At 44.5% G+C, this 27,144-nt stretch overlaps 2 protein-coding genes across 2 annotated transcripts in view; both read right to left on the bottom strand.

Annotated features, from left to right (window-relative positions):
* Positions 1–4,763: 4,763 nt before the first annotated feature.
* Positions 4,764–27,144, bottom strand: part of LOC309701491 (NACHT, LRR and PYD domains-containing protein 12-like) — a 341,726-nt gene continuing 319,345 nt past the window's right edge. Inside the window, exon 9 of the mRNA XM_082525729.1 lies at positions 4,764–5,243. Coding sequence (XP_082381855.1) covers positions 5,234–5,243 — 10 coding nt within the window. The 3' untranslated portion in view covers positions 4,764–5,233. The remainder of the gene's footprint in view (positions 5,244–27,144) is intronic.
* The window catches only part of LOC309700380 (NLR family CARD domain-containing protein 3-like), a gene marked incomplete at its 3' end in the record, with an annotated part of 29,297 nt that continues 21,696 nt past the window's right edge, over positions 19,544–27,144 (bottom strand). Inside the window, exons 5-6 of the mRNA XM_082523900.1 lie at positions 21,323–21,440; positions 19,544–19,636 (exon numbers count right to left, since the gene is read on the bottom strand). Of these exons, the coding sequence (XP_082380026.1) occupies positions 19,544–19,636; positions 21,323–21,440 (211 nt within the window). The remainder of the gene's footprint in view (positions 19,637–21,322; positions 21,441–27,144) is intronic.

Here is a 27,144-nt window from a genome sequence, read left to right as displayed (position 1 = left end):
GCACTGATGTGTTTGAAGTGTTTTGTTAGTTGCGATGGATCTCCTGCTGTCTTTTTTCCTCATTATTAAAAGAGGATTTCTTTGAATTTCAAACATCCATTTCCTGTTTATCTGGTCCCGGGTCACAGGTGCAGCAGTCTAAGCAGAGAATCCCAGACCTCCCTAAACAACCACTTCCTCCAGCATATCCAGGACAATACTGAGGCATTCCCAGGCCTGCTGAGAGATATAACCTCTCTAGTGTGTCCTGGGTCTGCCCTGGAGACTCCTCCTCATGGGACAGGCCCCAAACACCTCACCCAGGATATTTTTAATGAAAACATCACAAATAAGTCGTCAGGTCTGATGGTCACATTTGTGAGATTCAACCACCATAAAGCAGAGATCACACAGGACACACTGTGTAACCCTCAGCTCAGGTGTGTTCAGGACATTTGCTTGGAAGAAGCCGTCTGTGGATAAATCCTGCTCTCCACCTCAGCTGTCAGGTTTATCCAGAGAACGGCCGTCCTGACTTCCAGCAGCCCCACAGTCCTCGTTTCTAATAAACTGGCATCACTGAAATGAACTGTCTGCCTCGCTGTTCAATAATCTGCTCTTTGCCAATTTCCCAGCAGAAGCTTCCACTCATATCAGCATTTTTCTGTGATTCTCACATTAACTAAACATAAAAAGCTGAAGCCAACCTCAGAGTTCCCCGTAGTGAGGAAGAGTTTCCTCTGAGCCACAGCTGAGTTTGATGCGTCCACAAAGGAAGACTGACGGGAGGACAGACTCTGGGAGAAAGGCAGATATTAAAAGATATGAATACAAAGTACGCTGCAACAAACAGGACAGCAGATTATGAAGAGCGGTTAGACCTTCATGTGTCAGTCATTGAAATGTGATCAAAGTTACCTGTTTGACATCCTGATAGAAGAAAATCAGCTTCTTGGATCCGTTTGCAGCAAAGAATTCATGGATCAGACTGAACTGGAAGAATCAGACATTAATGACTCAAAGGTTCAACTCTGAGGAAGGATCACGTCTCTGAACTTACTCTGTCATCAGAGACGATGGCGTCTTCCACCGCCGCCTCCTCCAGGCTGCCGGCGTCGGCCAGCCTGCTCATCAGGTATTTATGTCGGGCATCCAGAGCTGCCCGCCGTTCCTCCTTCACGGCTCTCGCCTGTTTGGCTACTTCTCTCCTCGCCTCATTGGACAGCAGCATCGTCCTTTTACCAGACACCTGGAGAAACATCAGCTCAGTCTACAGACGCAGAGACCAGTGAGAGCTTGGCCCAAACATCTGCAGGTTTCTGAGGACCACGTTTGACCCTGACTGGAGGCATCGATTCTGAGTGTGACTGCCTAAACTGAGCTACTGTCCCCCCTCCACTGAGACGTTGTCCTGTGATGTGTCATGGGGGGAAGTGTTCCTCACGGTTGGACTCGTGAGAAGTTCAGTCAGTTTATTCAAACTTTAAAAAGATGCATTTTCAGTCTCTGGATTTCAGCAGAAACAAATGTGAACACAGCACTTTTTGATTGAGTATAAAAGGATGAAAGAGTCAGTGATCAGTAACATTGTTGCTGACTGATGCTGTTGTAGAGCTGTCTTTGGATCCTCACCTTCCTGGAAGCCTTCCCTGGATTGCTCATATATCATTAACTTGTTTGTGTTCAGTAGAATCAGGTGTTGTGGATGCAGGTCGTAGCTGTGTGAGGCCTGTACAGTCAGCGCTGTGTGAGCGCTGTGTAACGTTAGCTTAGACTTCTTTCTGTTGTTATCATCCTTCAGGTTAATGTTGTTTTCATTATGCATCACAGGAAGTGTGGGTGGCTGTTAGCCTCACAGCTCATGGAGAGTTGCTGCTGCTCTGCCTCCTTTTTGATGTTTCTGCTCTTTGTGGCTTTGTGTTACTTTGTGTCGTGTCTGAAACAAAGTGAGTCCATGTTACTAACTGTAGTCGGCTCTCTGTCTCGTGCACAGCTGACTGTTGTCTGAATGAAAGTGTTTTTGTACTTTGTGTAATCTGTTGGGTCTTTGAGCCCTTTTTAAACAGCATATGAGCCATATGTATGTGTGTATATGAAAGGTTGTTTGTAATACATCAAATTGTTGCTTATTCTAGAGCTGCTGCTGTGCCTGATTGGTCTACTCGCTCGAAACTGAAGGTTGACTTGATTCTTTTGGTTTTTTACATTTTGTCAATAAACCAACTTCTTTATGATTTGAACGGCGTCTCTGACGTGTCACAGGCCTGTCAGCTTTCTTGGTGATTGGTATAGATTTGAGCTTCATGCTCTGGCTGTTGTTGGGTTTTCCTCTTTCATATTAAAGCTTTTGTCCTACATTTGGCTCTAAAGTCTAATTCTAATCCCAGCACTGTGTCTGGGTGTGTGATGCTTGTTTTCCTGCTCTTTCTCATGAAACAGTCACAACATTCTCAGTCCAACTTTCACTCTTTGCTGCGTTTGCTGCAGCTGCAGTGAACATGGTGCCGTTTGCCTTTAAGAAAGTTGTGCACAAAGGCTTTTTCTCTAGCAGACAGCTGTGTGGCTAAAAGTCAGATCATTTTTTACCACCTCAGTCACACTGGACTGAAACAAGAGTGAAACTAGGAAGAATCAGAGTTTGTCCAGTGACTGCACTGATTTTCTTCATATTCACAAACTGATTCTAAGTAGTTGCATCAGCTAATCACCCGGACACTGAGCGTCCAACACGCTCCCTGAAGGGAAACGATTACATCCTCCAAACAATCACAATCTGTCTCTGAATGACTGGAATTATTCTCTGATTTGTCAATAACTGGAGTTTATCAATGCAGACACGTTGCCAACATGATGAAGTCAGTCTGAGTCGCATCTCTTTGGCTAACTTAACTCAAGTGGTTGCCGACTATTCTGGTTCTATTCCCATATAACAGCAGGGTTGCTGAGCACCTCTGTCACTCTGCACTTATGTTCCCAGTTCTCTTTTGTGGAGGAATTTTCCAGGAATTCCTGGGACCAGCTTTCCATGAGAGACCCGATCAGGAGCGACTGTCCTGGACACTCCCAGCATCACAGGGACTCACAAACCCGTCTACCACAGTGAGAAGACTGATGGTCACAGGCCCACATGTAGCTTTAGATCACACGTGTGCACTTCCTGTGGTCACTGCTGTAACTCTAGACTCACCGAGGGGCCAGTGGTTGGTGAGGCAGCAGCAGCTGAAGTCATGTGACTAATGGCTCTCAGCTTCTGTCCTCCTATTCGCCGGTGTCCTTCACCTGTCACACCTGGTCAAGAAAGAGTGAGAATGTTCAGAGCTTTAATGGAAAAGAATATTATTACATATAAAAGGCCTCTAACAAGTATTGTAGTGTTAATCAGGATGAAGTCCATCATGAAGACTTCAGAGTGCTTCAGACAGTCGGTGTTTCATCCACAGAGCCTCCAGTCTGCATATCAAAGGATCCTGAGGAATGACAGTGAACCCCGAGTTCCCCTCATTACATTCATGTGTGTGACTGTGAGGAAAAGGTGATTGTATGAACGTGTGTGAGCGAGTGAATGAGGCTTGTATCAGAGTGGAGATAATGTCAGCGGCACAAGCTGGACGCTGCAGGTGTCACATGTGAATCTGTGCATCAGTGTCTGCACCTTTGTGGAGGTGAAGCTCAGGAGGTTTGGATTTGTTCAAAGCTCTGTCTGCTCCATCTTTCTTTCCCTCAGGCCTCTCCAGATCAGGAAGGAGGTCCTGTTCTCCTTCTCCCTCCTGGATTTCTGGATCCAGGGAAGGATCAAAGTCTCTCAGCCCAGCATCAGAGCTTCTGGCTGGGGGAGGACTGGAAGTTTCAGCTGGAGGCTGAGAGCCTGGATCTGCCATCTGAGTCACAATTCAAATATTCTCAGTAATCTCAAAAAGCAACAGAAAGGTGCCATTTTCATGAGCAGTGGGTTATCCAGCAGTTTGATTCATGTCAGCAGCATTTAGTTTGTAACTGCTGACTCACCTCTGGCTGTGTCCTGCTCTCAGGGTCACAGTGGACACTGTACCTTTGACCGAAGCTGCAAAGACAGTCAGCAGGGGTCTGGATGCATTCAGCACCACGTCCTTGTTGGGCAGACACCTTCAGTGACAGGACAGACAGTCCAAAGTAAGGAGACGTGGGACACAGTGAAGACACAGAAACAGAAACCAGAACTATAATCACAAAACAAACTCAGAAACATAAAGAGTGAATCAGCTGATTCAGTGTTTGTGACAAAAACATGGATCCTGGTTAATAACTTTTATTTGTTTGTTTCTGTATTATTTTGTGTATCGTTCTTATGAGCTGTTGTTTTGTCAGTGAAATATTATTTCATTGTTTTAAGCTTTTTGTTGACTTTGAAGTGCTTAAGTTGATATTTTTGAACATTTAATTTGTTCGATTATTGTCGAGTCGATAAAACTGTCAAACGCACAGCTGCTTCCAGCACGGCCGGAGGAGAGGTGGCCGAGCAGACGCACAACACACACAGCTCACAGGTTTGCATTTCTAGATATTGCAGATGTTGCAGAAATTGAGAGTAAAGAACTCAGAGATCCAGCGCTGTCTCCTGCCCCTTATTTATACACCACAACACAACGACAGGCGTAACTCACACAAACGGGTAACATGAGGCTCAGATGCTTTGGACGTGTTCACATATACTGGACACAGAATGATGAAGATGGAGCTGCAGGAAGGAGGAAAAGAGGAAAAACACAGAAAAGATTCACAGATGTGGTGAAAAAGGACACGACAGCTTCTGTTTGTTAGTTTGGTTTTTCTTTATTTGGTAAAGAGTCAGAAATAAAGAGAAGATCACATGTTTGAATATTATATTAACGTTCTGTAATTACAACAAGTTGTAAAATCTTTCCAGAGTGAGACAGAGACTGTGCAGAGACTGTAGAAGGACAGAGCAGCAGCAGAGCAGTCCAGATACACTGATGATCCTCTGTCAGATCCAGAGGGACACACAGGGCTGATGCTGGACTCTACATTGTGTCTGACAGTGGAGCTGTTCTCAGAGCAGTTCACTCTGCAGCACTGACAGTCATCTGCACTTCATTCCTCTGTCAGTCACTGCTGGATGAAGCTCTCCTCTCCACCTCCCAGTAACATGGCCCAGTCAGAGCGTCTCTACACACAAGCTGCTGCTGCTTCAACCTCTCTGGATCATCAGGACACAGCTGCTCCTCTCTCAGCACACACACCGTCCTGTTTACCATCATCAGCTCCACCTGCAGAGAGAAGGAGGAAGAGCAGAGGAGATAAACGAGTGTTTCCAGAGACTCTTCATCAGCTGTCAGTCAGTGATGCAGCACATCCAGTATAAAGAGCAGCAGGGACGTCAGTGCTGGGACTGTACTAGGACTCATTGTTGCTTCACTTTTTCTAATCTTTGGATTTTTATTGAAGTTGCTGAAAATGTTTTTCCCTCCTAGTTTGAGTTTGGACTTTCATTCATTAGAAGAACCTTGGTGTGTCCACTCTGAGCTCTGTAGGAACCCCAACAACAAGCCCAACAATCCAGATGGACGGTTCCAGCTGTTAACTGGAGGAATTCCATCCAAACATCTGCTCTCACTAAATTCTTCCTCACCTACAGACTGTGTTCTTCACTGCTTTAAACTTGGAAATCAATGCAGTCATTGGTCTGCGTGCTGCTTTGTTCAGAGAGCTGATTGGCTGTTGACAGTGTTTGATCAGAGCGTGTCAGCCGTTACTATGGTGACCATAAAGGTGAGAAACAGGAAGTGTTTGTGTCCAATCCTGAAGCCTGTCACCGTTCTCCTCTCACAGCTTCACTGAGAAGCTGCAGCTTTACAGGAAACACTGGATCTTTGTTTCATACTGACTGTGTTTAGTACAATACTGCTGACAGCACCACCCACTCACTCCATCACTCTACTTACTCCAGAGTCTTCAGTCTGTAGTCTGGACTCTTCTTAAGATCAGACAGCTGCTTCACATCTGGATCCTTCAGGTTGTTGAAGTACAGGTACAGCTGTCTCAGATGGGAGGGGTTGGACTTCAGTGCTGCTGCCAGATAATCACAGCTGATCTTTGACAAACCACAGCTCTTCAATCTGTATAAAGAATGAAAGATGTAAGTTTATTAGACAAAGTGCTTGAAATCATTCAGTGTTTCATCATCTGTTCAGAGCTGAAGAAGGTTCAGAATGTAGAAGTTTAGAAAATGGAAACTCCAAACAGCTGAAGCCAACAGGAAGCAGCTTCAAACAGGAAACTGTGCAGAGTTTCAGACTATATGTCCTGATGCAGCCAGTTGGATTTTGGAGATTTGAATCTCTGTTCTGTGACTAAGTCCTTGAATCATTTCTTCCAGTTGGTCCAACAAGACAGACTAAGTATTGGACATGTGTTGTGGCTCCATCAGGGGAGCTTCTAAATGTGATGTGATGGCCCCTCTGGGTCTGTCAGGTCACAGCACTGAAGAGAGCTCAAACTGGGCACACAGCTGTTCCAGTCTGGACCAAAGACTCTATACTGGGACTGAGGGACTGCTTTGACTGCACCCACTGGGACTTTTTAAAGGCTCATGTTCTCACTTAGATCATCGATTTCTACTGACATTTCTTTCTGGGAAAAATGGGGATTACTTTGGAAACAGGAAGTATTTTCCCCAATAAGCAGCCCTGGATTAGTAAATCACTCCAACATGTTCTCAGGCAGAAGAAGCTGTCTTGTTATGAGGGAGAGAAGAAAAAGATTGAGGCACAGAAACCTGTTGAAAGAGAGATAAAGCAGCTAAAATCAGGTGTAAAAGTAAAGCAGAGGATGAGCTGAATAAAGGACACTCAAGGCTGGCTTGGAAAGGAATGAAGTCCATGGTGGGGATGCAGAACAAGGAGCAAAGATGAATGTGATGCTGAATCAGCAGAAGACTTGGACTCATTTGATTCCAGCTTTGATATCATTGATTTCAATGAAGAGCTTTGTGATTGTAGCAAAGGGCTGGTAGCTCTGAGAGTCCCACTGATGAGGTGTTTGTGTGGAAATCTCTTAGTGGGACCAAAGAGAGAAAAAGCCCTGGTCCTGATGCTGTGGGAGGGAAATGATTGAAGTGTGCTGTGAGGAAGTGACTGGGAGATTTTCACACATTTTCCAGTCCTCCTTGGAACAACAGGAAGTTCCCAGCATATGGAAACAAAGGTTAAGTGTCCTATGGCACTCAGTGATGATGGTGCTGTGGCCCCACCACCTCCACCTCTTTGTAAAGGAACTAACTGTAATCTGAAGCTTCAAATGGAACTAAGACTTCCTCCACTAGGTGGCAGTGTCTGATGAGAAAGTGTTAGTGGAGCTGGCCTGGAGTCAGAAACAGGAAGATGCAGGATTTGGGCTGAAATGGGCAAAAGTGGTTAGCACTAGTGCCTTAGAGCAAGAAGGTTGTAGGTTGAAGCTTGTTGGTCAGCTGGGCCTTTCTGTGGAGGTTGGATGTTCTCCCACAGTCCAATGAAATGCTGCTTAGGTTCATTGGTGCTTCTACATTGGCTGTAGGTGTGGATGTGAGGGAGTGCTTCTCTGTCGCTCTCTGTTGGCCCTGTGATGGACTGCTCACCTGTGCAGGTGGACCACGCCTCTTGCCCTATGACAGCTAGGGCACAGGCTGCAGCCCTGTGAGCCTAAGCTGAATAAACAGTTAGCAAAAATGATCCATAGATGGCCTGAAATCCCCCAGTTAGCAGTTTGGTAGATAGCTATGACATGCTAATCCCATCCAGCAGCTGTATTCTACCTGTAAGCTGATCCCTGCTGAGCCAAAGCACTTTTTCATATACAAATTACAACCTTTAATAGAAACCTATTGGTCAGCATCTTATTAGCCTGCTGTTAGCTTCATTCCACAGAAAACTGAGAGAAACTAACAGAGTTGATAAAGAATAAAGAGAAATGTGCTGATTTAAAGCCTTTGAAGTGCTTCAGATGATCTCTGTCCACTTCTGTCCACTCATTCATTCATGTAAGCTTTCTAATGCAGCTTTGATCTTCACAGTCTGCTTGATGAAACTCATTCTAACCCTGAATGTCAGAGTGTTCCTCCTTCTCTTTCCCATCATTCATGCTGGCAGTGGAGGAGATTTGGATGTTGGACTGTGTTTTGGATGATGTGTGTATGTTTGTGTTGGACTGCTGTCTGTAAAGCAAACGCACATTTTGCTTTGGATTTCAGTGTCAGACAGACTTTAAGGTGCAATGAAGAGTTTGAGAGTTTCACAGTGAATTTTCCAGTGGAGGATTTTTCTTCTTCTTTGAAGGTTTGAAATGTGAACATTGTTCTGCTGCAGTCAATGGACTAAACCAGAGAAGAAGAAAACAGACTTTACCATGAAGATCCTCAGTGTGGATCAGTATAATATCAGCCTGATGTCTGCAGTTTAGTGTCAGCACAACTTTCACATCATATTCATCTCAGCACAACTAAAACATGCTGACTGACCTCAGAGTTTCAAGTTTACATCCTGGACTCTCCAGGAAACCACACAGATGCTTCACTCCTGGATCCTGCAGCTTGTTGTTGGAGCTCAGGTTCAGCTCTCTCAGATGGGAGGGGTTGGACTTCAGTGCTGCTGCCAGATAATCACAGCTGATCTCTGACAAACCACAGCCCCTCAATCTGTATAAAGAATGAAAGATGTAAGTTTATTAGACAAAGTGCTTGAAATCATTCAGTGTTTCATCATCTGTTCAGAGCTGAAGAAGGTTCAGAATGTAGAAGTTTAGAAAATGGAAACTCCAAACAGCTGAAGCCAACAGGAAGCAGCTTCAAACAAACACAACAAGAGAAAAAACTCTGAATGTTTCACATTAAAGTCGTACATTTCTCATAAAAACAGGACAAAGACTTGAAAAAGTCGTGTTTTTCCTTCCAGGAACCACATGGCTTCACTTTTAAAGGTGAAGTGTGACAGAAATGGACATATTTGAAGTCCAACACCTTTTTCCAGTCACATTATTAAAGCAGACAAACTGATGATGACATCTCTGGGGTCTGATTAATAGAAAAAAAATGTCTTTGAGACCTTTTGTAACTGACAAACTCTTCATCTGCTAACAACACTGAGTTGAATCTCCATGACTGATAGTTGGAGCAGGCATCAGGAATACACATTGAAAAAACAAGAGGAGAAATCACCAGAGTCTTATAATCACATTCTGTAACTAAAGGGAGACGTTTTTCTATACAAATATATGTTTTATGGACATTAGAAAAAAAAGAGTATTGATGTGAAGCAGGATTATGAAATCTCCATACATCAGCCAGCCCATAATTATCAAGAAAGCTCTGAATGACGCATGCTGAGTTTGGACTAAGTGTACTTTTGTGTGAACTGTGGTCCATAGCAGATAATGAGCAGTTTAGGTCTCCCTCAAAGATGATATTGTGTGATGACATATTGGGGAGCCGCGCAAAGACATTAGTGAAAAATCTGTGATCGTCCCAATTAGAGGCGTAGATATTTGCTAAGATCAAAGGAAAACCATAAACTATATTTTCTGCACTTAAAATCCTGTAATTTTCTCATAAATCGACAGTGCGGCTTATGGATGAATTCTGGTTGTGCTTACTGACCTCGAACCGATTTTATGTGCTACACGGCGCTCAGAAACCTTTCAAAAGATGTTTTGGTACGACTTTGCTCAGCTACGAGGCCGCACCGCTTGATGGATTGTTGGAGCATTACAGCTACGAGGAGCCTCGCGGAGTGATACGTACTCTGCTTCAACGTAATATTACTGTATTGAGTGTGTATAAGGACCATAAATGGCACCTGTAAGAGACACGGTTACAAAGAGGGTTTCAAACTCCAGGCTGTCAGTCACGCAGTAGAACCTGGGAACAGAGCAGCTGCTTGTTATTATGCTCAGCGTCTGTTTACATTTTGACTGCACGATTGTGAGCTTTTTGTTATGCACAAACACAACATTGTTTTCTTTTATTTATGGAGCATTATTATTTAATAAATGCTGATCATTTATTCCTGAGTAATTGTTTCATGTACATCTACGCTGTATGTTAATAAATGTGCCTGTGTGAGATTTGGGACACAGCTTTGACTAAGAACTCTCTTTTTGTTCGTACTTTCTGGCTTTAAAAATATCGAGATATATATCGTATATCGCCATCCAGCTAAAGAATATCGAGATATGAACTTTGGGTCATATCGCCCAGTCGTAATATTGCAATAGGTTGTCCGTTAAACTCAAGCGGGGCTTGGGCCCTGGCACGGCGTAGCCACACAATCCTGGTAGTAGTGACGCTCGGCTATGACGGCGTGCGGGTTACCAGCTGGCTTTCTCAGGATAGGGCTCCTGTGTGAGCGGTCGACAATAACGTCTTTATCCATACCCAGCACTTCACGTAGTAGCACGGATACGGCCGTGGAGGAGCTCGAGTCCAGGCCCTCTGGGATCCCTATGATGTGGATGTTAGCTCTTCGCTTCCTGCCTTCATCACATTTATCCTTCAGGTCAGACAGCTCCTCCTTCATACTCTCTACTGTAGACTGCAGGGTGGTCACCTCATCGCTCCACATTGACAGCCCATCCTCAGCTTCTTTCACTGTAACCTTTACTCCATCAACTTCGCCGCACGTCGCCGCCATGCTGTTAGCGATCTCATTTCTCAGTCCTTGCACGTCAGCCCTCATATTGTCAAAATCTTCTTTCAATGCATTTCTGACTTCTTCTTTTAACAGCGTACTAATGTCCTCTTTAATGGATTGAAGAAGCTCCAGTTTTAGAGCAGTAGGATCCACATCACGCGCGTCTGTTGAGTCTGCTCTTCAGCGGCCGTAGAGCTGGACGCTGCCCTTTGGCCATCATCGATACTCTCGCCCGAGATCGCACCGGGGCTAAAATATTCACCTGCTCAGCTGTTTTTGATCAGTTTGAGCCTGTGTGGTTTGATCAGGTGGAGGAACGATGTGATGCTATAAAGACATCATCTTGTCCAAATGAAGTTGTTCCAACACGTGTTTAAAAAGATTTTAAAGGTTGTCGGTTCCGACATCTTAGCGATTTTTAACAGCAGTCTTAGTTCAGGTGTTGTACAGCCTGTTTGAAACATGCTGTTGTACAGCCTGTACTAAAAACCTGATCTGGATCCTCTGTCCGCTCAAATTTCAGGCCTATTTCAAAGCTTCCCTTCCTGTCGAAGATTTTGTAAAAGATTATATTTGTTCAGCTGCAATCTGTTGTAAAGGTTTCAGTCTGGTTTTAAAGCTCTTCACAGCACTGAAACTGCACTTTGAAAAGTTCTTAATGATCTTTTATCAGCCACTGATCAGGAGACTTCGCTGTGCTTTTGGATCTGACTGCTGCCTTGACCACAGCATCTTGACCTCACCATTGGAGCATGGCGGCATCAAGGGCGCTCTATTAGACTGGTTCAGCTCTTTTATTAAATCGCATTATTACATTTGGGGCTTATATTTGACGGCAATTTGAAAAACAGCTGAGCTCAGTTGTACAGCGGTCTTTCTTCAAACTGAGGCTTTTATCTAAGGTGAGATCATTTCTATCTTTTAAAAACCTTGAACGGGCGATCCACGTTTTCATGACGTCCCAGCTGGATTATTGTAACTCCTTATATGTTGGAGTTAGTGGGACCTGCCTGGCAAGACTGCAGCTGGTCCAGAAAGCTGCAGCTCGTCTTCTGACACAAGCTCAAAGACATTTATCGTCCCAACAACCACATATACGCTGGTCCCTCGCTGTAACACAGTTCACCTTTGGCGGCCTCGCTGTTTCGCTGATCTTTTTTGTGCAATTTTGCATGTTTTTGTTTTTTACAGCGCATTGTGTTCTGCGTCCTGATTGGCTGTAGACCATTGTCAGCCAATCTCGTGCCGTGTCTCCTGTACAGTACAGAATGTGTTCAAATTTACAGCAGTGTGACTCTGCAGTGCTGCACTGTATGTTTGTACGTTTTGTCCCAACAAACAACAATGATGACGAGACGTTTTGCACCTGTGGTAGCAGCCAAAGGCAGAGGAAGATGCTGACCATCATAGTTTCAACAAGGAGGCAAAAAGGTTGTAACTGTCCACAACAAGAACATCGTAAGGATGGAGTCAGCTTTGGCTTTGTGGCTCAGTGACCGCAGGAAAAAGAACATCGTGCTGGACACCAACATTATCTGCAGAAAAACTCAAAAGCTTTATGAAACTTTACCTGACAGCGAGGAGCCCAGGCCATGGACGAGTGCTCCTCACACAGAAGCTCATTTAATGCCAGCAAAGGCTGATTTGACACATTTCAGAAACACTTTGCTTTCACTCTTTAATAATGAACTTATTTTTCTATGAAGGTTTGAACTTTGTTTAAACAAGAGAGAAAAGTGTGAAAATGTTCATGCCTGTCTGAGAAAAGTGTAGAAAGTGTGCAGTGAGGGTTTAACTGCCTTAAAACTTCTATAATAATTGTAAAACATAAAGCTGCTACTTCATTCTGAGACTTATTTTTAGAACGTAACTCGATAAACGAGCGACCGCAGTACTGTATTGTGTTTATTTTGAAAACTCTCAACAGGATCTTCAGATTTATTTTGAAAGCTTTATCTGGAAAACACAAACACATAAGCAGGAAACAAAGAGCGTGATATGAAACGATAGACGTTTTCATATGGTCATCATATATACATCGTTCTATCGAACAGCCCCAGCTCCTGCTGTCAGTCTCTGTAAATCTGCTCTTAAAACACATTTGTATTCACTGGCTTTTAATACAGCATGAGAGTTATTTGATATTTGATGTGTGATATTAATATTAGGAGTTATTTTAATAGTTATTTTGGATTCTTGTACAGCACTGTGGTCAACGCTGCTGTTGTAATTAATGTGCTATAAACACATAAACAATCTGCAGTTAAACATCCAAAACTAAAGATGTGATCGCTGCCTTTAGAAAATGTGCTGATGCACAAGATATCAGCTCCATTAAGGTGGAATGTGGCCGTGTTAGAAACATGTTGGAAGAAGTTTGAAGCTGAAACTGTGAAGCTGAGAGTGAAAGAGCTCCAGCGTCTGTCACAGGAAACTTTCTTATTTCCACACTGATGAAAGCATCAAGCTTTGATTTCCTGCTGCTTTTATTGAGTCACACTGTGAAACTGAGCCACAGCTGAACCAGCATCCCTGTACAGCAGACACTTACCGCGCTTGGCTGCTTCCATTGGACCCTCTGCACAGAGCTTCAGTTTCCTCTTCTGGTCCCAAAGTGCAGAACAACAAGGTTTCAAACAGCTTCGTTCCAGCAGCATCAGCCACAGACATGCAGAGAGAATCCTTTGGTTGTGTTGTGTGTTTGCATATCTGCTGTGTTGCTTTGTGAGGATGGATCATCTCCTGCAGCTCCAGATAAACAAGCTGCACCTGAACCTGGTAGCTTCACTTAGAAGACACTTGTGACGGGAACGTGTGAGAAGTTTTGTGCAGACAAGTTTGGATTTAGAGTGTGGGACGAGCTCTCCACAGTCTTTGTGGAGATCCACATTCTGCATACTGCCTGTGAGAAGCTGCAGACATTTGTCCTCCAAATCCACTGAGCAGCTGCTCGTGGCGGTATTAGCTTCATGTGTGCGTGTTAGCATGAAGCCTCAGTCACACTCTGCTGTGGACACGGTCACGGACAGCTGGACGCCTGATGGACGAGTCGTCCTTCCTGTTAAACTTCTTTGAGCATGAGAATAGCATAAGAAGCTCAGTGGACACTGTTCAGTGTTTTAACTCTCGCTTTCTGATGGGTTTAGATTTTATTATTGTCATTTGTATTAGGAAATATTTAACCATATATTCTTAGACGTGTATAATCAATTGTGTAGTGATAGGATGTGTGATCTTTAGCAGGCTGCAGGGGCTTGGTGTGTATTCCACACTAGAATGCACACCCACATCCTGGGAGCACGAGAGAGGTCGTACCTTCTCTTATTGTTTTATGGCAGGATTAACGTAGCTACGTCTGTTCTAGTCTAAGTGCTTTTTGTTTAGATGAACTGCTGGACTTCCTCACCATGTTATCTAGGGTGAAGGGGGGTCTACCCTCTTCCTGACCAAGGATGTTATATGACCCTTTGATCAGCAGTACCACACACACACACACACACACACACACACACACACACACACACACACACACACACACACACACACACACACACACACACACACACAGTATTCTTTGTTCACATGTATACCTATGTGAGATGCTATATGTTAATGACCCTATGCATATTCATGTAACCACAATAAAAGGAGTGCTATGGGGAGCCTGGCTGAGAGTCTGATGGTGGTCAAGTGGTGGAACGACGCTTGGCTCCAGCCAGGTCTCCCTCATGCATGAGTAAACCAGAGAACTTTGGTGCCTTGTGTCTTGCTTTTTGCTGCGTAGCAGATTGTCCTTAACGTTCCAGTGGATAGGTTCAAACTACAAACCTATCATTAATTGGTACTTCGAGAGCCGGATCCCTGGAGTCGACATTCACCGAGGGGAAAAGAGACACGCCGACAGACTGACGTCAGCCAGGACTTATAGAGGTCCTGCAGCAAAGTCCCGAGGCGTGAGAATTCGTCATCGAGCCGGTGGATTAGCCGTCTGTTTTTTCTCCTCGATGGATGACGATTGACGGGATTCGGGACTGATGCTACTCGCAATAAGCAACACCAAGTAGGTATGTGAAAAATCTAAGCCACTGTGTGAGGCTGAGTTGTAAAGTCTTTATCACTGTGTGCGATAAAGCGTGTAGTCACTGTGTGCGACTATTCTTTGCCGCTGTGTGCAGCAAAGCGCGCATCCACTGTGTGAGGTTGCGTTGAAAGAATAGGCCTAATTTTTGTTGTTTGTGTGTGAGGATATTTTTTGTTGTTGTTGTTGTTGTGTGAGTGTGTGCGGAGCAGAACACGTGGTCTGTGACGTCGGCAGCTGTTGTTGTTATTATGGGTTCCCAAGCAACCAAGAGTGTGTCAGAGGGTGACGAGAAGTTTATGGTGAAATTCGCTCCCGGTAGCGCAAAGTATTTAGGACATTGGCGCAAGAAATATGATTTTGAAGGTAAATTGGTTGTAGGACAATGTCAAATGTTAGTAGACCAGTTGACAGTGAAAGCAGCTTGTGCGACAGGGAAATTGAAACAGGAGAGAGAGTTACAAGTGGCGTCCGCTAAATTGTGGTTAGAACAGGCGCAGAAGAGACAGGAGGCAGTGACTATATATACTGACAGTCAGTATGCATATGCTACACTTCATTTCTTTGCCGCTCAGTGGTCAAGACGAGGCATGACAACATCAACAGGTAAACCTGTGGAGCATGCGACATTGTTGCAGGCCCTGTTGAAAGCAGTCTTACTGCCTAGTAAAGTTGCGGTTTGTAAATGTGCAGCACACACACGTGGCACTGACCCCATTGTACTAGGCAACGCCTTTGCAGATAAAATTGCAAAGGAAGCGGCCCTTGGAACACATGGGGTTCATGTTCTGGCGTCACAGGAGCAAACTACGCCCATCACACATGATGTGTTAGCAGACATGCAGTCACACTCACCTCCAGCTGAGAAGCAGCTGTGGCTCACTAAAGGAGCAAGCCTGCGAGGTGATGTCTACTATCTTTGTGATAAACCTATATTGCCTAAGAACCTATATAGGACTGCTGCAAGTTTGAGCCACGGGCTCTGCCATGTCTCGACAGCTGGGATGGTGGCAGCAGTCGAACGGCAGTTTTTCACACTGGGATTCAATGCTTATTCAAAACATTTTTGTAAAGCATGTTTAATATGTTGTAAACATAATGCTCAGGGAAACCTCAGACCTAGGAGAGGAAAGTTTCCCAGACCCAGCTACCCATTTGAAGTAATCCATATGGATTTCATTGAGTTGTCTAACTGTAACACCTACAGGTACTGCCTGGTGATTGTGTGCCCGTTCTCAAAGTGGGTAGAAGTTGTCCCCACTAAGAAAGCAGATGCTATTTCAGTGGCTAAAGTGATATGCAAAAATGTGATCCCAGAGCATGGGATCCCCCAGACTATTTACAGTGACAATGGTCCTCATTTTGTGAATGAAGTAATTGAGAAAATGTCACAACATCTGGGGATAACGCTGAAAAACCATTGCTCATATCACCCACAAAGTGCAGGGCTGGTTGAAAGGACTAATGGCACAGTAAAGCTGAGACTCAGGAAAACAATGGAGGAAACAGGCAGAACATGGGTAGACTGCATTGAGCTAGTGAAAATGTATATGAGAATCACGCCAACTGATAATGGCCTAACGCCTTTTGAAATAATATATGGCAGGCCATTTAGAGTTCCAGTGTTTTGTAATGATAATGATAAAGCAGAAGAAGAAAACACACTAGCAGACTGGATGATTAAAATGCTGAAAAGCAAAGAAGTCATGAGTGCAAATAATCTGCCAGATGATTCTGTTTCTGTACAGGAAGAACGTCTGAAGCCAGGGGACTGGGTACTGATAAAGGTCATAAAGAGGAAGTGCTGGTCGAAGCCACGGTGGGACGGACCATACCAGGCTCTGCTGACAACACCAACTGCTGTGAAGATTGCAGAACGACCCACCTGGATACACCAAAGCCACTGCAAAAAGGTGACACACATCCAGGCCAGCTCGGAGTAAGTGGCAGGAAGACCGGGTACAAAGGGGGGGAAAGCCTCTAGGGCCCTTCGTCTCAATCCGGTGAAGAAACCAACTGAGCCACAGGTACTCATCAGAATGGCTGGTAAAGTGTTGTCTACCCTGCTGGGTGTAATGGCTTTGATGTCATCATGGTCAGCTGTGGAGACCCTGTATGTCCAAGGAAACCACACCCAATACCCTCATGGCTATTCTACAAACTTTTGGTGGCAGTTTATGAATACAACTGCTCACTTGAACAATAGGACGGACTGCTATGTGTGTGCTCATATGCCGTTATCCGCATATACATCTGGACTGTGGCCGTACAGCATACCAGAGGACAGGAGTTGGTGTCTGTTGGGCTTAGCAACTCATCCTGGCAACAGAGTCCTCTGGTCCCAGGCCAACTATAGTACACCTCTGAACATCACCTGGAGTAAGTCGCCACTTATAGATGTGAATTGTTCTGAGCAAACTGACTTATTGGCCTGGCCTCAAGTGTCAGACCCACTGCCAGACATAATATTGCTGAACAAGCTGAATACAGCTCAACTGCCGTTGTGTGTGATGAACAATGGATCACTGTCAGTGGGGGAGCTGCCGCTTCGTTTATGTGGATACATATACACCTACTGCCCTCCAGAGAATGAGAGCAGGTGTATGAAATGCTTGACCAGTGCAAAGTGAGCTGAGAACTTGACATTAAGGAGGACTGAATGCAAGTCCAACCGGGCTTACAGGATACCAGTAAAAGCAAAGAGTCAGAAGTGGACAGGATGTGCAAGGATGGTGCCGAGCAGTAAAGGAACAAGAGTTTTGGCTGATTGGTATTTCTTGTGTGGACATAAAGCCTATCTATCACTCCCTGAGGGATGGGGAGGATTGTGTGCCGTGGTGAAGTTATCGGATCATGTCTTCTTCATGGACAGAGTTGAACATCACCCTAGCAACCGACGGAAGCGTGAGGTGAATATAGCCTCACCTAACTCTTTTGGAGTGACAGTAGACACTGGAGTGCCACGAGAATTCCACATTTGGAGTGGAGGAGCTAAATTCTTCCAAAGTTTGATCCCAAACATCGGAGTTGCAGAGGTGCGGGATCATGTGGAGATCAACCGATATGCCTTACTGCGACACATTAATCTCACTAAGACTCTGGGAACAGCCTTAGCGGAGGAGCAAAAGGCCATCAGAACGATGGTACTGCAGAACAGGCTGACCCTAGACTTGATAACAGCATCACAAGGAGGAGTGTGTAAGCTGATTGGAGAGACATGTTGTACGTTTATTCCGGATGGATATACGACTGGAGGAGACATCTATGAGGCACTGCAGAACTTAACTGCTCTGCAGAAATATGTGGCGGACCACACATCAGGAGGAGACACGTCACAAGGCTGGATAGCCTGGTTGACATCTGGACCATGGTGGAATATGTTTCTAAAGTTTTTGACTCCCATTCTTACATTATTGGCTTTGCTTTGCTTGTTTACAGGTTGCATTTTGCCATGTATAAGATCGATGGTGAATAAAATGATTGCTAACACCTTTACCAATTTCATACTGTTGCAGCAGAGTGACATGGATGCTAAGGCTAATATGTGTGTATGAAATGAAGCCTGCACTGAAAATGTTGACAAGTGGTGTAGAGCTGAAGATATATATATGCCGTATAGCCTTAAAAAATGACAATACAGGGTGGTGATGATGGGTTTAGATTTTATTATTGTCATTTGTATTAGGAAATATTTAACCATATATTCTTAGAGGTGTATAATCAATTGTGTAGTGATAGGATGTGTGATCTTTAGCAGGCTGCAGGGGCTTGGTGTGTATTCCACACTAGAATGCACACCCACATCCTGGGAGCACGAGAGAGGTCGTACCTTCTCTTATTGTTTTATGGTAGGATTAACGTAGCTACGTCTGTTCTAGTCTAAGTGCTTTTTGTTTAGATGAACTGCTGGACTTCCTCACCATGTTATCTAGGGTGAACCATCTAGGGTGAAGGGGGGTCTACCCTCTTCCTGACCAAGGATGTTATATGACCCTTTGATCAGCAGTACCACACACACACACACACACACACACACACACACACACACACACACACACACACACACAGTATTCTTTGTTCACATGTATACCTATGTGAGATGCTATATGTTAATGACCCTATGCATATTCATGTAACCACAATAAAAGGAGTGCTATGGGGAGCCTGGCTGAGAGTCTGATGGTGGTCAAGTGGTGGAACGACGCTTGGCTCCAGCCAGGTCTCCCTCATGCATGAGTAAACCAGAGAACTTTGGTGCCTTGTGTCTTGCTTTTTGCTGCGTAGCAGATTGTCCTTAACGTTCCAGTGGATAGGTTCAAACTACAAACCTATCACTTTCACTTCAGCTTCACCAACAACAGCACAAGCAGAGCAGCCCACTGCCTGCATGGCTGGGACAGCGCCCCCTGGTGACTGTAAACCACTACAACATGTAGACGGCCGTCTGCAGGCTGGATGTAGCACCACCGCAGAGACGTGCTGCAGCTCTGTTTAGTTACCCAGCTGACAGCAGAGGCTGTAGTTTACTGTTACCAACATGGAAAACTGAAGCTTCACCAGCTGGAGCTACAGAGCTGGAGAACAAAGGAGACTGAGAGGCCAGAATGATGTGGGAGGAAACATCAAGAGCCTGTTTGAAAGGAGACACATGTGGATGCTGTGCCAGTCTGTGGTCTGTCAGAAGTCAGCTGAGTCACACTGCAAGAAGCTGCAGAATCTCAGAGGAGGAGATTTGGAAGTGTTTGTGGGACAAACTGGACTCAAAGAAAGAAGATGTTTGTGAAGTCTTTGGTGGAGGTGAGCAGTGTGAAGCAGAACACATGCAGATGAATCAGGAGGTCAGCATCAGTGTCTCCTTGTGGTGGACGGTAAAAGAATCAGAGCCAACGCTCCCGTCCACCCTCGGCATGAAGCAGTGCTGTTTCTGAAACAGGAGGACAAGTCCAGAGAAGACAGAGGAAGCAAAGATGAGGGTGGGACAGGACAGCAGGACTTCCTTCACACCTGCAGCTCCATCACACTGCTGTAGCTCCTCTTCATCACACATGTACCTGCAGCCTGTCTTCGAGTCCAGGAGTCACCTCCACACAGTGTAGAAGCCTCCTGTGCAGACCATGGAGTCCAGCCTCTGTCAGGGAAGTCGGCACTAAAGCCTGAAAGACTTCAATCTGTCTCTGCTCCACCCGAGAAAGACCAGCACCGTACTTGTTGTGCATTCAAGGAGGGAACATCAGCGCTGCATCGTGGGAACAACACCGCAGGAACAAAGACACAGCACGGCCGATGAAGGACGAGGACAAAGGAAAGGTGAGTGAGAAGACCCTGGTGGTGTGGACGGACCTGCAGGGGCTCCAAGACTGAGGAGCAGAGACGTCCATGTACCAGCTGAGGATGCTGCAGTGATCCAGGGAGCTCGGTCCAATCTGAGGCCGTGTGAACTACGTGGACCACAGTTTCTTCACAGACTTCAGCCACGTGAACATCTGGAGATCCAACAGTGCACGAGCTGTGAGCCATCAGCTGTTTCTCTCATCAGCTGCTGTAATGAGAGCTGCTGGAATCATCTCGAGCAGCAGGAAATCACTGATGTTGTTTCTAACTAAAGATATGGGACTGAGCTCCGCTGAGCTCCTTCTACTTTCATCCAGATAGAAACTGCTACAGTCTGCTGATTATTGCTTTGCCTCCATCACACGAGCTCTTTATCCTGTTCTTCACTCTCATTGGTTCTTTGTCTGCTTGTTTTTACAACAGTAGTCTTCTGATTGGTCAAAGAAGACAATCAGCTGTGACTAAATGTAGCTCCTACAGCAGTGATGGGAATAACTACTGAAGCTAATCCAGTATCAAAGCTCAGGAATCAGCAGCTCCCACCTCGTTTTCTTTCAACAACTATTTTTAGCTGCTGTGTTTTTGTGTTTCTGCAGACCTCAGACATCCTGCTGCTCTGGACAACTTTTTCATTCTTTTGTATCATTATTTTGCTTTTCTTTTATTATTATGTTATATGTATTAATATGTGAAACACTTATTCTTTGTGTTTTTGCTTTGCTCCTGTCAAACTGCTTTAATAAAATCTGCTGCAGTCTAAACTGTGGACGTTCCCTTTTTAACCCTTTGTGAAACAATAAAGGTTTAAATCTGAGTATTCATCTATGTTAGTGTTTAATGGGTCTAATAGGTTGCTTTGGCCTTTCCCAGTAATATCTTCCCTTGCAGTCTGTGGTCCAGGCTTCTAAAACCATCCCAGGTTAACAAGAACTACAATCTAGAGGAGAGCTGCCATAACAGGTGTGACTGATGAGATCTGACCTGCAAGGTTACTCAGGTTTGTTTGTATCAGGACAAGCAGGGAAGCCGCCTGGACGTCAAAGTAGTTAGAGCTGGGCGAGTGTCCTCACCCACATCGGCTTCACAACTCTGCATCATCTACTGAGTAAGACTCAGAGCATCAGAGATTAGAAGGTCTACAAAGAGCTGAACCAGACTTCCTGTATAAAGGTTTTAGTTCCACAGATCGACAGTGTCAGCACAACTAAAACGTGGAGACTGACCTCAGAGTTTCAATTTGATGTTGTGGATTCTCCAGAAGAACACACAGCTGCTTCACTCCTGAATCCTGAAGCTTGTGGTAGCTCAGCTCCACCTCTCTGGGATACGAAGGGTTGAGCTTCAGCACTGCTTCCAGATAATCACAGCTGATCTCTGACAAATCACAGCGCTCCAATCTGTATAGAGAATGAAAGATGTAAGTTTATTAGACAAAGAGCTTGAAATCATTCAGTGTTTCATCATCTGTTCAGAGCTGAAGAAGGTTCAGAATGTAGAAGTTTAGAAAATGGAAACTCCAAACAGCTGAAGCCAACAGGAAGCAGCTTCAAACAAACACAACAAGAGAAAAAACTCTGAATGTTTCACATTAAAGTCGAACATTTCTAACAAGAGTATTTTAAAGACAGAGTCACTGATGATCATCTTCTGCCCAGTAAAACTTTGGTTTTCCACATGTGAGTGTTAATGATGCACAAAGACTGTGAGTGCAAAGAGGGAGCGAGGAGGATGACAGAGAGATGGTACAGGAGCATCAAGAACCCGGCGAGGAAATGAGCAGAAGGACTTTGGAGCCTGTTGGATTGAAGCTTTCACAGAGACGTGTTTGACTGGACACCACCAGGACAGACTTTTAATCCCAGGATTTGGATGAGCTTTCTGTCTTTATGGTCACAAATGATGCTGTAACTCTGTGAATGTCCTGGAACTGTCAGCAGTGTGGTTACGTCCTTTTGACCTGAGTTTCCACAGCTCTTATAACAGCAGTGTACATTCAGACTGAGACACGCTTCAGTCTGTATGGACCTGTTTCTGTAGCTGCCACCATCATTCTACGGTCGTGTCCAAATTCATGGGCTGCATCCTCCCGAGGACCCGGCCTTTGCGGTCTACGTGGGCTGGGTCCTCAGAAGGTCGGGCAGGCTGGAAATAAACGGCTGGGGAAATTGGACGGTCTAGCCTTCTGATTAGCGTCACCGCTGTCTCGGTGGAGTTTAATAAACTCAGCCGTCTGCTCCTTGCTATCTAAAATATAACAGGACACTGGCGTAAATTCTCGACCGTCTCATACTTCTGTTTAATCAGTTTTCTGTTTGACGTTTAGTCAGCTCTGTAAAGACCAAGGAGGAACCCACCTGGGGGATTAATAAAGTTTTATTTTATCTAATCTAATCTAATAACTTTAATCTCAGCCAAACCGATTTACTCACGAACAAACAAAACACTGAAAAAAGCCAAACAATAACATTTTGAGGTTGTCTAAGTGACTTATATATCACGTTTAACCTGAGTAGCGAAAGTCCGCGGTGATCTGAAAATGATGTGCCGGGAGTTGTGCCGTTCTCGGCGGCTTCAGTGACCCTCGAGCTCCCGGCGAGCTATCGAGCTGGTGGGTAGCAGACGTCTCCGAAAACGTCGAAGCACTTTTGCAAATATGCGGTATCTTGATAAACCGAGCAGATATTTGATGTTTACACAGCTACTTTCTCGCCTGAAAATATGTTAAAAGTTTATTTTGTGACCGAAAAAGATTAGTATGAGTAATTTTAAAACTTAGTAGCGGCCGCCATTGTTGGAAACTGGAGTTTGGCTGGGCCGCGCTATGAATTCTGGGATATGGTAGGCCACGAAGGACACACCCGACCCATCCTTCAAATTCGGGGAAAAGGAGGACGCATTTGTTGGCTGCATTCGGAGGAGTCTACGAATTTGGACAGCCTTCGACGTGTCGCTGTGACGTAATCGGTCTACAAATGCGGCCTCAGGAGGATGCAGCCCATGAATTTGGACACGACCTACATGTTTGTACATCAGCTTATCAAATACTGTCTGCTGTCTTCATTTATTACTCTTCACCTGCTTCACTGTCACTGTGTGGGCGGAGCTGTCTGAGCCCTGCCCACACAGACACAGCTCCTCTATGGAGCAAAACTTCTGCTTCATCTCCGCCTCTTTTCTTCATCCTCCACCTCTCTTTTCTCTTCTTCGGTGTTCTGCAGCCACGGAGCCTCACAGCCGTTAGCACGCCCATACCTGAGCAGCTAGCATTACCCAGCATGCCGTGCAGCAGTGTCAGTTTGTAAATGTGCAAGAATTCCTGCTCCAAACTGTTTCACAGAGTGCTGTGTGCCGTGACCTTTGACCTGCTAAAGACAGTCAGCTGTGGATTATTCATTGTTGTGTCTGATACTTAGAACTGTGAGGAAGAAGCTACACAGTTAATCAGGGTCCCCTCTCTCTGAATCAGGAAAGGTGGGCAGGCCGCGTGTGGGCCGCGGGCCATACGTTGAGTATCACTGTTTGAAATGTGAACATTGTTCTGCTGCAGTCAATGGACTAAACCAGAGAAGAAGAAAACAGACTTTACCATGAAGATCCTCAGTGTGGATCAGTATAATATCAGCCTGATGTCTGCAGTTTAGTGTCAGCACAACTTTCACATCATATTCATCTCAGCACAACTAAAACATGCTGACTGACCTCAGAGTTTCAAATCGACATCGTGGATTCTCCCGAAAACCACACAGATGCTTCACTCCTGAACCCTTCAGGTTGCTGTAGGTTCCACTCAGGTCCACCTCTGTGGGATACGAGGGGTTGGACTTCAGTGCTGCTGCCAGATAATCAAGGCCAATATCTGACAAATAACAGCTCTTCAATCTGTATAAAGAATGAAAGATGTAAGTTTATTAGACAAAGTGCTTGAAATCATTCAGTGTTTCATCATCTGTTCAGAGCTGAAGAAGGTTCAGAATGTAGAAGTTTAGAAAATGGAAACTCCAAACAGCTGAAGCCAACAGGAAGCAGCTTCAAACAAACACAACAAGAGAAAAAACTCTGAATGTTTCACATTAAAGTCGTACATTTCTCATAAAAACAGGACAAAGACTTGAAAAAGTCGTGTTTTTCCTTCCAGGAACCACATGGCTTCACTTTTAAAGGTGAAGTGTGACAGAAATGGACATATTTGAAGTCCAACACCTTTTTCCAGTCACATTATTAAAGCAGACAAACTACAAGCTCATTTTCATTCCAACAAGTCATCTTCTGACCTGGACTAACAACACTGGTCTCTATGTGCAGCTGGCTGTGAGACCAGTGCTCAGGGAGCGTCTACAAAGTGCAACACTGAAAGAACATCACACACTCATTTGCTTCCAGCACTTTCACACAAACATCTACTGTCATTATTGTCACCAAACTCTGTGGATCCTTTATTGCAAATTCAAATGGGATCAAATGGTCAGACAAAAGAGGGTTATGAGGAAATATGATGAAATGTTGTGTATTAGCAGCAAGTTATTGAATCTTTTTCCTCAGAAACCAAACAAAATGATTGACAAACATGTTTTTACAAACTCAGTGTTGGACTTGGATCAGCAGGATAAGCTGATGTTTAAAGGCATTTGAGTCTCGCTGTATGAGAGTCCAGTTCTTACTCAATATTTATGGATGATGTTCTTTCAGTGTTGCACTTTGTAGACGCTCCCTGAGCCTCACAGCCAGCTGCACATGGACCAGCTGACATTACCCAGCATTAGAGGCGGCTGTAAAAAATTCATGTTCCCATTTAAATGGTTTTAATTTGAATAAAACGATGTTGATTCATTCAATCCTGAATCGATGTTTAATATAAATGTATTTTGCCAGAATCTCAGGTTAAAGCTCACAAACTATTTCAACAAGCAGCAAACAGCTAAAACAGTAAATGAGAGCAGCTAAACACACAAAGATGGAAACACAGAGCGTGGATCGTTCACTCCACGGCACGTACACGGACACGCCGTCGGGGCTGAAAGTGGACAGCTCACAGATCCTGAAGCTGCAGGTTTCATCTGTCTCCAACCAAAACTGAGTGAAGCAGCAGCAAAAGAAGATCCAAACTCTGCTTCACGTTTGATCAATATGCTCATGAATTCTCTCTGACTTTGGCTGTTCCTGCCTGCACAGCTCTCTCTCTCTCAGTGTACTCCAAGAACAGCTTCAAACATCTGTTTCTGCATCATTCACTGTTTATTAGCCACCAGTCTGCTGTTGTGTTCAGTGCTGTCGGCCTCTGACAGTAAAGCCTCATTTCTGCTGTTCCATGGAAACTTTTTAAAATGATGACAGATTACAAACTCTCAGCTGTGTCTGTAATCAAACCTCTGTAACTTTGCTTCACTTCAGCAGCATCAGCTCATGTTCACATGTTGCTTCATGGTTTGCTTCAGTTTTTGATCGACTGCAGAATATTTTGAAGGTTATCTGCTATAAAAAGCCAGAAGAGGAAAATCTGCTTCATGTGTTTCTGTTTGATCCTCAGTGACTTTGACACAAAGGCCTCTGCTGTGATGATCACACCTCTGATCAAGTCTCACAGTGTCACAACTGATAAATGATCAGAGTTAGAATATTTCTGACTGTCTGCTGTGTGCCGTGACCTTTGACCTGCTAAAGACAGTCAGCTGTGGATTATTCATTGTTGTGTCTGATACTTAGAACTGTGAGGAAGAAGCTACACAGTTAATCAGGGTCCCCTCTCTCTGAATCAGGAAAGGTGGGCAGGCCGCGTGTGGGCCGCGGGCCATACGTTGAGTATCACTGTTTGAAATGTGAACATTGTTCTGCTGCAGTCAATGGACTAAACCAGAGAAGAAGAAAACAGACTTTACCATGAAGATCCTCAGTGTGGATCAGTATAATATCAGCCTGATGTCTGCAGTTTAGTGTCAGCACAACTTTCACATCATATTCATCTCAGCACAACTAAAACATGCTGACTGACCTCAGAGTTTCAAGTTTACATCCTGGACTCTCCAGGAAACCACACAGATGCTTCACTCCTGGATCCTGCAGCTTGTTCCAGCTCAGCTCCAGCTCTCTCAGATGGGAGGGGTTGGACTTCAGTGCTGCTGCCAGATAATCACAGCTGATCTCTGACAAACCACAGCTCTTCAATCTATATAAAGAATGAAAGATGTAAGTTTATTAGACAAAGTGCTTGAAATCATTCAGTGTTTCATCATCTGTTCAGAGCTGAAGAAGGTTCAGAATGTAGAAGTTTAGAAAATGGAAACTCCAAACAGCTGAAGCCAACAGGAAGCAGCTTCAAACAAACACGACAAGAGAAAAAACTCTGAATGTTTCACATTAAAGTCGTACATTTCTCATAAAAACAGGACAAAGACTTGAAAAAGTCGTGTTTTTCCTTCCAGGAACCACATGGCTTCACTTTTAAAGGTGAAGTGTGACAGAAATGGACATATTGAAATCAATGATATCAAAGCTGGAATCAAATGAGTCCAAGTCTTCTGCTGATTCAGCATCACATTCATCTTTGCTCCTTGTTCTGCATCCCCACCATAAATATAAAGAGGCAAAACTCACATTTTCCAAAATCCTCTTTAAGCTTCGACAATAAAGGAAGATAGTTTTATACAAGTCTTTGTGGTTTTCTTGTCACCCAGATGCCCGAGTACTTAAACTTCTTATAGCTGGGTTTAAAAGGGGCTAAAATACACAAAACTCCCCAGTTGTCGTACAGATAGACTTTGCCTCGCTCTTCCCAAAATTCACTTTATATCCAGAAATTGTCCCAAATTCCTTAAGTATGCATTAAGGTGACCTTGAGGCTCTTAAAGGCGCATATAAATAAAACGTATTATTATTATTATTATTGTAAGTCTATCCAAAAGTTTGCGGAGGCTGTTCGATGGGTTGGAAATAAATAAATTCGATACCCCCTCGATGTTTTCCCTCAACACCAACACATTGTCTCAGAGCAACAGCTAGCGGTTCAATGGCAAAAAGGAGACAGAGGGCATCCCTGTCCTGGGGGGCAGATTATTGTTAGTCTGGACGGCTGTTAGAGGGGAGCAATACAATACTTTTATCCAAGAT

Source organism: Aulonocara stuartgranti (genome assembly GCF_965226115.1).
Source record: "Aulonocara stuartgranti genome assembly, chromosome: 23".
In the NCBI taxonomy this organism is placed as follows: Eukaryota; Metazoa; Chordata; class Actinopteri; order Cichliformes; family Cichlidae; genus Aulonocara; species Aulonocara stuartgranti.
The sequence above is the reverse complement of the archived record's forward strand: the minus strand, read 5'-3'. Positions and strand labels throughout refer to the sequence as shown.